The sequence below is a fragment of the Sapajus apella genome, unplaced genomic scaffold, assembly GCF_009761245.1.
Source record: "Sapajus apella isolate SASKATOON/1434 unplaced genomic scaffold, GSC_monkey_1.0 scaffold74, whole genome shotgun sequence".
Taxonomy (NCBI): domain Eukaryota; kingdom Metazoa; phylum Chordata; class Mammalia; order Primates; family Cebidae; genus Sapajus; species Sapajus apella.
The window spans coordinates 5,574,737-5,586,904 of NW_022437014.1; the positions used below are offsets into that span (position 1 = coordinate 5,574,737).

At 44.0% G+C, this 12,168-nt stretch overlaps 1 protein-coding gene across 1 annotated transcript in view; it reads right to left on the bottom strand.

The window, feature by feature from the left end:
* Positions 1 to 4,231: 4,231 nt before the first annotated feature.
* Positions 4,232 to 12,168, bottom strand: part of ATG14 (autophagy related 14) — a 38,280-nt gene continuing 30,343 nt past the window's right edge. Inside the window, exon 10 of the mRNA XM_032251141.1 lies at positions 4,232 to 5,168. Coding sequence (XP_032107032.1) covers positions 4,862 to 5,168 — 307 coding nt within the window. The 3' untranslated portion in view covers positions 4,232 to 4,861. The remainder of the gene's footprint in view (positions 5,169 to 12,168) is intronic.

A 12,168-nucleotide genomic window follows, 5' to 3' on the forward strand; every position in this document is an offset into this window, starting at 1 on the left:
TTTTGTGAGATGGAGTCTTGTTCTATTGCCCAGGCTGGAGTACAGCGGTACAATCACAGCTCACTGCAGCCTCTACATCCCAGGCTTATGTGATCCTCCAGCTCAACCTCCTGAGTAGCCACAGGTGCACACCACCACGTCCGATTGTTAAATTTTTGTAGAGATGGGGTCTATGTTGCGTATGTTGGCCTTGAACTCCTGAGCTCAACCAATCCTCCTGCCTTTGGCCTTCTGAAGTGCTGGGATTTACAGGCATGAACCACCATGCCCGGCCCTAAAAAAATTCACTTCATCTATATAAGTCTAAGCAGATTGTGAACTCTTTCCAGTGTATTTTCTCACCAGGTTGGCTGGTGGTGGTTTTCCTCATTGAGAGTTTCAATTTTCCTGGTATATTTTATTGATGCAACTTTTAAATAACCTCCCTAATACTAATGACAAAAGTTATCCTTTTTTTTTTTTTTTTTTCTTTTAGATGGAGTCTCACTCTGTTGCCCAGCCTGGAGTGCAGCGGTGCCATCTCGGCTCACTGCAACCTTGGCTCACTGCAACCTCCGCCTCCCAGATTCAAGTGATTCTCCTGCCTCAGCCTCCTGAGTAACTGGGATTACAGGTGCGTGCCACCACACCCAACTAAGTTTCGAATTTTTAGTAAAGACAGTTTCACCATGTTAGTCAGGCTGGTCTTGAACTCCTGACCTCGTTCTCTGCCCACCTCGGCCTCCCAGAGTGCTGGGATTATAGGTGTGAGCACTATACCCGGCCTAAAAGTTTTCCATAATTCCTCCCATCCACTTCAGTCCGATTCCTGCATCAACCATGATGTAACTCAGGATGGGGAAATCTCCCTTTAAACACTAGATGGGAGCACGCTTTTAACTGCTGCCTGGAAAGACTGATGGACAGTGCCACCGAAGCACACACGTTGTTTGAGAACCCTCTGTTTCCTTGCCTATTTCCTCCTGTTACTGCCAGCCTTCTGCTCCAGGTAAAGGGAGAGTGTGACCATAGCATGGCAATAGCTCCTGGGGGTATCCTGGCTGGCCTGGCTCTGCTACAGCAGTCACTCTTGGTAGCTCTCCACCACCTGTAGGTGGTCCCTGTCTACAATTATCTAATCTGAAGGGTACTGATACCCACTTGGGAGTAGTTATAAAAAATAAAAAGGGGTGTTAGGTGGGGAAGGGAAGAGATTCTCCAAAGCTACTTAGGCCTGTGAGTGGTCCCCTCTAACATTTCCCTTTTTCTCTTGTCCAAAACAAAGTGTGGGCAGGTTCCACATGGGCATCCTAGAGACCCCTCCTCCAGGGGTCTGTTGCACAGAACCAAGTCATTGTAGGTCACATGCATCATATGATGGCTACCAAAGAAAAACACATCTTTAGGGAAAGTATGCAACCAGCTTCTCAGCTTGTGAAAGACCATTATTACCACCATGATCCATCATTTAAAAAGAATGTATTAACAGGCATTTTTTTCTTACCTGGCAAAATTCTAAAACATTATTCTATAATTTGTATCAAGTATTCCACGGTTCAATCTCATTCTTTTTTTCCTTTTTTTTGGCCTATCTTTCCCAGTAACATGGATGGAAGGTTCAATCTCATTCTTGCTACCCTCGATGTAGCAGTGGAAATGAACAGAGTTTGAAAAAGGCATACACACTAGCAAAGTACTGTTAAAAGGTTTATTGCAGTAATACAATAAAAGTTTAGAAAACATTTGTATGACTGAAACTGGTTTGGAAGTTGCAGAGCAATGGGGAATTCCTGCAACATGACACGGTGAGAAGATTCTCAGACACTAGTCCTCTTAACAGCACGCCACTGAATGCTCTTCCCCGAATTCTGTGAGTCCTTATATGAATCTTGTCCACTCAACCCAGCTTTCCCCTCTAACTTACAAATGTGCAAAACTTTTCTTAGTTATATTCCATTACCAAAAATGTCTTTAACAGACCATTTTAAGCAGCCTGTTTGGTGCCTGTGTGGGTTTTTATTAGTACTTTGTTGTTTCAATAAATCACTTAAAAATGGAAAACATGACCAAGTTCTATGGCTTTTTGTTTAAAAAAAAAAAACCAGCTTCAATTTCTTTAAAAACGCTGTTTACATATGGTTCTGGCACCTACAGGAAAGATTTTAATGAGCAGCAAAAAGAGTAGAAAAAACAGTGGTTGAAATGTATACTTAAGAGTATTTACAGGGTGGATCCAGTGCAAAATAATGAAACCCAAAATATTTCAGCAGTGTAAGCCAGTATGTTGGTGTTCCAAACCACAAAAGGGTTCGATCACTTAACCCTACATAAAGTGCCACCAGTTGATATTAACAACAAAATATATCCTATCAATCCCTAAAGTTCCCACATCTTTGTAAATTTTGTTGAAGTATTCTAGGTATGAGTTTGTGATCTCTGGATTCTATAGCCTCATCTCACATTCATGGTTTCATAGAAGGCTTAAGAAAACCATAACTACTGTTCATCTCAGATGAAGTCAATCTCCACTTCCAAGCTCCAAATGCAAATCTTGCAACTCGTGAGACTAAGTTCTTCCTTCTGAGAGTTTTAAGTAGTAACTAGACGACTATTAAAAGATCGTAAGTAAGTTCATTTGGTATCTATCTGTTCAAGTCCACCATCCCCACTCTCTACGAACTCCAGAACTGGACGGGAAAATGCAAGCCCAGTAATCATGAAGCTGAGCACTTTACACAGAGATCCTAGCAGTGTAGACAAACCCACAAGGGGCCAAGTGCAGTGGCTCATGCCTGTAATCCTCGCACTTTGGGAGGCCAAGGCAGGCATATCACCTGAAGTCAGGAGTTCAAGACCAGCCTGGCCAACATGGTGAAACCCCGTCTCTACAAAAATTAGCTGAGCATGATGGCAGGTGCCTGTAATCCTAGCTACTCGGGAGGTTGAGACAGGAGAATTGCTTGAAACCGGGAGGCAGAGGTTGCAGTGAGCTGAGATCACGCCACTGCATTCCAGCCTGGATGGCTGAGCAAGACTCTGTCTCCAAAAAAAAAAAAAAAACCCCACAAGGAGTAAAGTCTACTTCCTCCTTTCATGGAAAATTCGTAGAGTCAAGGAATTTGAGACTCCTGGATAGAAATAAACTCCCTTCTGCAACTCTACTCACAGCTATACCAAACACCAAATATACCATTAGCAAAAGCTATATAGCACCTCAGACTTGGAGGCCAAGTATCAGCTACAATAATTACAATGAGAAAAGAAGGTGGGGCATGGCAAACCTCTGAATGATTCCGCTGAGGTGCTATCATGCTAATCACGTAAGATATGGTAGTAGTGCCTGTTAGGAATTTTTCATAGGATTTCTTTTTGTAGTTATATAGGATTTTTTTGTGCAGTTATTAAAAATAAAAAACTACTTACATATTTGTACATAATGCCTCTCTCATAGTTTTCTTGTAAGATTGTCACTAAAAGCATGACAAGACATATGAGCTGAGAATGATCTCCTGGTGAGGGACATTGTTTACATTGTGCTTTCCCCAGAACAGAGACAAGCAGCATCAGCTGTAAGGATCTGTGCTGCGTTTCTGAGCAAAGCTGTGTCCTCAGAACAACAAGGACCTCGGAAACAAGCGGGACGTTTCCCCTGGAAACACCTGCCACCTAGGAAATCCCACAGAAAGAAACTAGACAACACAAGAATGACCAGAGGCCACTTAACTAAGTGGCTTTTCCCCGGTGCCCAGGCAGGCATTGAGCTTACACATAGGGAATGACCTTCATGACTCTTCTTTCTTCTCGAGATGGAATTTCGCTCGTTTCCCAGGCTGAACCAAAATGGCGTGATCTCGACTCACCGCGACCTCCACCTCCCTGGGTTCAAGCGATTCTTCTGCCTCAGCCTCCCAAGTAGCTGGGATTACAGTGTATTTTTAGTAGGGACGGGGTTTCTCCATGTTAGGCTGGTCTCAAACTCCCGACCTCAGGTGATCTGCCCGCCTCAGCCTCCCACAGTGCTGGGATTACAGGTGTAAACCAGCTGACCTTCATGAGTTATCATCCCTCAGAGAAGTTCAATTTCAAAATGCTCATAGTGTGGATGGCAGGAATTCAATAAACGAGGTAAGAATATGCTTAATTCTGCTCAGAAAACAAGAAAATAGTTTTAAAAAAAAATCTCTAGGACATTATTGCAGCCAGAATTTCTTCCATTTATGGATGTGGGTCCTAAAGAAAAAGACTTTCATTCTTTGGTGTGTGGGAGGAAAAGAAAAACAGGAATGTCTGACAAACTACGACAGAGCAGCATGAATGAAACATATTGAAACCCCCTCTCCCAAACAAAACCAAAGGACCAATAATAAATGATTCCAAATTGCCTGCTGGTTCTCCGTACAAAAAACAATGGCAGAAAAACTCCTATTAAAGAGCTTTTCCCGTTCATGTCCTAATCATCAAGAATCACCTCTTGTGATTCAACCAACCTCTAAAACTTAACATGGCAGCAACAGACTCAGCACCGCAATGACCAGCACACTGATGCATGTCTGCGGACCCTGTGGCCTGGGCCCAGAGGGAACCCAAATTAACTGCTTCCTTGGCAGAACTGGCCACAAGCACAGGTCCTCCTTCCACCAACACCAGTCTGGGTAGAAAGACCTTCGACTCTTCTGCTCTATTAATTATCAAACACATTGGTCACCATCACAGGCCACTTGAAAAATAGAAGTGTTTGTCTCCCTGCTTAAAAAAAAAACCAAAACACCACTTTAACCTCTATGTTCCAGGCACTATCTTAACTAAACAGATAATGTTGACTAGAATGTAGTGGGAGAAGAACTTTCTTGATGCAGATTTGGCATGTTTTAGTCCATGCTCGTTAACGGTGTCCAGTGTAAGCTTTAAACCAGGAGGTCACTGAGGCTGCTGCAGAGGAGATCATCCCACCTGCACTGCTGCTCGAGATGGGTGGGGACGCCTGGGTGCTCTGACTCTGGGAGACTTCCACAGGCTGGGAAGGGATATCACAAAACCGGGGACTAGGCAGGTTCTCCCAGTCTGTGCCCAGGTCGGTTTCTTCATCGCTTACGTGCTCGTCTCCACTCTCATCTGATTCTCCAGCAACTCCGGGATCCACAAATTCCATGGACTCCTCAAGGTCTGCTCGCACTTCAAAGGGCCCTGACCTGTGTGCAGACAATGAAGGCCTCTTTAGGATAACCATCATTCTCAACACCAGAAAATAAGCCATCTTCCTGAAGGCCCTCGCCTGAGGGGATGTGGGACATGCGCCATTCATTCCCCAAATCTGTGCTGCACTCTGTTGACATATGATTGAGTTTTCCTTTACCCAAATAATCATCTCCATCCAAGTTATAAATCAAATTGTGATATCACACTTTTCCACAAGTCTACCTACTTAATTGGTGAAGACTCTGCATAGGAAAAAAAAACCCATTCACTAAGATGGTCCATGCTGGTCCTAAGTCTGATTTCCTGTTGTAAAGAACTGCAGTGTCTACAAGGTAAATACACAGCACTCCAATGAGACAATTCTAACAAAAAGCCACTTGTGTACTCTGTATATTATTTAGTGTGACAAGTCATAAAATGTAATAAATGGTATACAAAGAAAACTCAGTGGGCTCCTGTACATGTTTAAAAATATCACCAACATTTTCTAGGACACATTTATAGCACAGAATGAAGCACAACTGTTTATAATATATCAGAGGCAATGCTGTATATTTCTGCACTATATCTCAGGAGAAAACTGTTTATTTCCCAAAGGTCCCTAATGACACCGTCACTGCTAAGTCCAATAACCCTTTCTTAGGCCTCATCCTCTCTGCTGGCTCCTCAGCACAGGGAACCAAATCGGCAACCCTTGGAAGCCTTTCTGCTTTTGTTTGAGATGGAGTTTTGCTATCGTCACCCAGGCTGGAGTGCAATGGCGTGATCTTGGCTCACTGCAACCTCCTCCCACGTTCAAAGAGATTCTCCTGCCTCAACATCCCGAGTAGCTGGGATTACAGGCACCCGCCACCACGCCTGGCTAATTTTTGTATTTTTAGTAGAGATGGGATTTCACCACGTTGGCCAGGCTGGTGTCAAGCTCCTGACCTCAGGTGATCCATCCGTCTTGGCCTCCCAAAGTGCTGTGATTACAGGCAACACCATGCCTGACCTTTTTTTTTTTTTAAATTGAGACAGAGACTTGCTCTGCCACTCAGGCTGGAGTGCGGTGGCACAATCTAGCTTACTGCAACCTCCACCTCCCGGGTTCAAGTGATTCTCCTGCCTCAACCTCTTGAGTAGCTGGGATTGAAGATGCCCACCACCATGCCTGTTTAGTTTTTTTTATTTTTAGTAGAGACAAGGTTTCACCATGTTGGCCAGGCTGGTCTTGAACTCCTGACCTCAAGTGATCCACCCACCTTTGCCTCCCAAAGTGCTGGGATTACAGGCATGAGCCACCACAGCCTATTGCCTTTCTGCTACTTTTTCTGCTCCCTTTCAAATGCCCCTCAGCTTCTGCTTCAAGGCAGCCAGGATGCATGTCCTCCCTGTGGGCAGCCACCCCTACCCACAGCCTTTCAGGGAACTGCCCTGCAACAAAGCTCCAGGGTGGGACCAAGGTGCCGCTATCTCCCTCCTGCTGCCCCCAAGATAAGCACACTAAATGCCATGCTTCATTTAAGGGTTTCACTGATAACGACTTAGGGGAAAATAAGAGAAGTCAAAACAAGTAACAGAAATGAGAGCCCAGAAGTGTACAGCCTGCCATTACAGTCCAACATTCTTTACAGCCTTCACAATGATAAAAGGCTAGCACTGGCCTCCAATGCCGCTCACCAGGTCTGCACCTTTGACTCACTTTTTACAGGAAGAAGCAGCCCTCATTCCTCCCAGACACTTGTACGTCCCAGCTGGATAGACAATCATAATGGCCAACATTTATGCGCCAGCGACTGTTTTCAGGGCTTTACAGGTATTAATTAAATTGGAAGATATGCCTGGGGTTTCCCACTTGGTCTCCAGTGACCAATTTTCAAAGAGCCCCTGAAACTAGAGGGGGCTCCCAAGTTGACTAGGCCCCCACCCTGCCCAAAAGTCAGTATTTTGCAAGGGTGAAGGGAGCAGGACTTGGGAGGGTCTCTCCAAATCTTCCTACTGCGCCTTGAATTTCTCTGCCAAGCAAACTAATGGCCACTGCATACAGTTTTTTGGCTCTGAGCATCCTTTTATGTATCCTCAAGTTTCTCCTTGCGCTTCATTTTTTTCTTTTTCTTTCTTTTTTGAGATGGAGTCTGGCTCTGCTGTCACCAGGCTGGAGTGCAGTGGCACGATCTCGGCTCATTGCAACCTCCACCTCCCGGGTTCAAGCGATTCTCCTTCCTCACCCCCGAGTAGTTGGGACTACAGGCACGCGCCACCACGCCCAGCTAATTTTTGTATTTGGCCAGTATGGTCTCCATCTTTTGACCTAGTGACCCACCCGCCTCAGCCTCCCAAAGTGCTGGGATTACAGGTGTGAGCCACCATGGCCAGCCTGCGCTTCATTTCTTTTCTCTCCTTTTTCTTTTCCTTGGCAGACAGTTCGACTCTAAACCCATCTTTTCAGATTCCTAGCGCCACTCCAAATCGCCCCTGGTTACTAAACCCTGAGGCTCATCTCAGATATCTGAACCAGTCTCAAAACATTAGCTGGCTGGGACTCTTCCCCTCCTCCCCTCGATTTATGTCTGGGGTCACCAGGGCTACCTGTAATCAAATAAGCTCCCTTTCCATTTTCAACGTGTCGCCCTGGCCCAGAGCCTCACCACATCACCATCATCTCCCACCTGCCTCCTCTAGTTGGAGAGCTGCCTCTCTCTCCTCCTGGCATGCACCCACTAAAAATATTCACAATTTCAATTCTTTTGCTGGGCTCCCTCCTTTATTAAATGCAGGGCGCTCTGATTCTGTTCTGTTCAGCTGTGCAGTCCAGGGGACCTCAGAACTGACTGCCAGGCTAAGTTTTCCCAGGATCCCCCTCAGGCCCCAGTCAGCTTTTTAACTACAGCTCACTCCTTCCTTCACTCCTCCCTTCCTCCCTCCCTCCAAGGCTCAGCCTATTTTCTCTTCCTCTTTGATGCTGCCTTCTCTATTCCTAGGGTCCTTCCAGATCCCCTCTTAGCTTTCCCAGGAGACATGCAGAATGAACAGAGAGGAAGAAATGACATTTCGTCTAGGCAGAGTTCCTGGTGGATTCCAGTTCTCTGCTTGGAGAAACCCACCTGGCACGGAGCAGGCACTCAACTAAATACAATGAAAAGCGACTGAATGGAAGACTCAAGGGGCAGTATCGAACAATGTTGGTTCTGATGATCAACCTACATCTCTGAGAAGCCACTGAGCAGGAGAGTCCTGGCAGAGGCCCCTGCAATGTCTCTCCACTCAGTGCCTCTCTACCACCACTTCTAGATTAGAGATCTACCACCTGCCTACCAGACTCCAAGCTAGAGACACAGCACACACACCGGCTAGCAAAAGAATTCATTCTATGTCACTTAATGTCTTTGGGAAATAAAGATTATAAAGGAGTTTAATTTTTAGTTTAGCTGAATAATGGATATCTTTTTATTCAAGACCTTGAAGCAGGAATACTCATTTTCTCCTAGTGCTGCAAGGAGGTATTCTACCAATTAAGGCAACAAAAGGATCTTTCTAGCTTTGTTAAAGTCACTTTTACAATCCTATTTCAAGTATGTGAGGGTGTGTGAATTTATGGACACACAGAGACTGCACAAAAGATAAGCAATGGGCAAAATATTAATAGGTGAATCTGAGTAAGGGTGTGCCTGCATTATTTTTATTTATTCTTATTATTATTTTTTAAATTTTGAGATGGAGTCTCACTCTGTTTCCCAGGCTGGAGTGCAGTGGCATGATCTCAGTTCACTGCAACCTCCACCTCCTGGGTTCAAGTGATTCTCCTGCCTCAGCCTCCCAAGTAGCTGGGATTACAGGCACACGCTACCACGCCCGGATAATTTTAGTCCTTTTAATAGAGATGGGGTTTCCCACGTTGACCAGGCTGGTCTGAAACTCCTGATCAAGTGATCCGCCCACCTCAGCCTCCCAAAGTGCTGGGATTACAGGTGTGAGCCACCACACCTGTCCCTGTTATTTTTTCTAATTTTTCTGTAAGTTTAAATTTGTTTAAAAAAAAAGTTTGTCTTTTCAGAATAGAATCCTCAGTTCTGCTGGTCTGAATGGAAACAGGAAATCCCACTCAGGTTCCATTCACAATCTTCTCTACACTTTGATTCTGCTTGAAGCAGTGTGAAAAGGGACTTCTGAAGTTCTACTTCCTGTCCTCTGGCCATATACTCAGGTGTGACCCACAGCCTAATTGTGTGAGCAATTCTCAATGGAAAACCTGACTCAAGAGGAAGCCCACAGAAAACTTTAGAGCCTCTATAAAAACTCACTTCCTAGGCCGGGCGCGGTGGCTCAAGCCTGTAATCCCAGCACTTTGGGAGGCCGAGGCGGGTGGATCACGAGGTCAAGAGATCAAGACCATCCTGGTCAACATGGTGAAACCCCGTCTCTACTAAAACTACAAAAAATTAGCTGGGCATGGTGGCGCGTGCCTGTAGTCCCAGCTACTCAGGAGGCCGAGGCAGGAGAATTGCCTGAACCCAGGAGGCGGAGGTTGCGGTGAGCCGAGATCGCGCCATTGCACTCCAGCCTGGGTAACAAGAGCGAAACTCCGTCTCAAAAAAAAAAAAAAAAACTCACTTCCTGTATGAGGGCCTTTTCCCTCAGCCACCACCAACACTGGATTCCTCAATCCTTCCTATTTTTGCCAAACTGATGGTTGCAAATGAAAACTTGTTCTGAATCGCATTTTAATTTTTTTATTAAAGTTTTTTTTTAATTTTAGAGATGGGGTCTCGCTGTGTTGCCCAGGCTAAAGTACAGTGGCTATTCACAAAAGTGATCACAGTTCACTGCAGCCTCCAACTCCTAAGCTCAAGTGATCCTCCTGCCTTAGCCTCCCAATTAGCTGGTACTACAGGCACATACCACTGGGCCTGGCTGCACATTTTTTTTTTTCTTGATTGAGCCTGAAGATTTTTTTCATTTAAATACTGACTACTTACATTTTTTTTGGTCTATTTTTCTATAGGTTGTTGGTCTTTCCTTTACTGAATTGAAAGACTTAAGTTGTCTAGATTTTAATCTGTTGTGTGTTACAGGATTACAAAACCTATTACCCGCCTTTTAACTTTGTTTATGGTAGCTTTCACTAGACACATTCAGAGTTTTCACGCAGTAAGATGTGTAACTCCTTTCCTTTACCGTTTTTGGGTTTTGTGGCTTACTTGGGAATTCCCTCACCACCCTATCATTATAAAACACTGTTCTTTTGCTTATTTTATAGCTGTATTTTTTTTAAATAAGGTTTTTTATATCATTTGGAATTTATTTTTTGTATATGGAACGTGGTATGAACTCAACTTTTACCCCATATGAATATCCAACTGGCCCAACACTACTGAACTATAATCTGACTCAATGCCTCCCCTATCATAAGACTGTATTTCCACATAAACAAGAATCTGTTTGGGGACCATTATCTTCCTCTAATCACTCTACCTATCTGCATGCTAACAGCACTCTGTTTTAATGACCTTTATGCTATGTTTTAAATGGACCAACCCCATCTCTCATTATTCATTTCAACACTTCCTTGCAGACTATACTTCTAGTTGAACTTTAGAATCAGCTTGTCAAAGCTTCATGAAATGTGATCAGTCTTCCTTTTAAGGAGAAGCAGCACTTCTGCAGTATTGAGCCTGCTCATCCTGAAAGCCTTCGGGTTTCTTTCAGCTCCATTCCTCAAATAATGTGTAGCAGCCATTCAAAAAATACATGTGGAATAAAAATAAGTTTCATGATTTTTGTAATCATTTTACAGATATTTTATTAGGATCACTGCTGTATAATTTACAGTTTTCGCTGCTACAATAAAAGGAACACTTTTTCCATTAAGCTTTGAAACTGGTTGTTGTGGGCATCCAAGAAAGCAACTGTTTTTGTATGTTTATCTTTTTCTTTTTAAAGAGACAGGGTTTCACTCTGTCAGCCAGGCTGGAGTGCAGTGGCACAATCAGAGCTCACTGCAGCCTAGAACTCCTCAACTCAGGCGATCCTCCCACCTCAGCCTCCAGAGTAGCTGGGACTACAGGCATGCAATACCATGCCTGGCTAAATTATTTTTTTTTCTTTTTATAGAGACAGAGTCTCACTAGGTTGCCCACGCTGGTCTTGAACTCCTGGGCTCAAGTGATCCTCCCATTTCAGCCTTCCAAATAGCTGGGATTACAGGTGTGAGCCACCACCTGGTTTGAACTATCATTTCTAATAGTTTCTTAGTTCTCTTGGATATCCAGTTTAATAGTTATGCCGTCTACAGTAATGCTAACTTACTTTCTTTCTTCCCAATATAAATACACCTCACTTCTTTTTAAGAATGCTTTGCCTTGGCAAGGCCTCCAGAGCTTTGTTAACACAGCACTGATAGTAGGCACTCTTGATTTTTCCTATGTAATCTACTGCATAAATTACATCAATATCTGTGTAAGTAATCTGTCATTACGTATAACTTTCCTTGTAGGTTTATGATAGCTAACCTCTAGTAATAATCTACTTCTAACTTGCTAGTCATTTTCCCCCCTAATTATTAATGGGAGCTGCATTTTATTTAATTATCTTCAGCATCTATCCGGTTGATCTTTTTTCTTCTTTAATCTGTTAATGTGATGAAATAATATATGCTGGTTAACAGCATGAGTATCTACTACCGTGGATCAGCCAGATGTGTGCTGAGACCCTGGCTCCACCACTTGTACAAGCTCTGTGCCCATGGCCACGACTTACTTGATCATACTAAGCTTCAGGTTCTCCCATCAATAAAGTAGGAATAATATCCAAGGGAAGTAAAGAGGTTGGCCCTTTGTCAATAAAGACTGGCCCAACAAATATTAGCTCTTATTAGTAAGGATACATTTCCTAATGTTGAGCCCTTTACAGGTAAATTTCCTAACGTTGAGCTCTTTACAGCCCTTTACAGGTAAGGTACAGAGAGGAGGGTGAGTAAGCTCACAGAAACCAACCACTAAAACTAGGATGGAT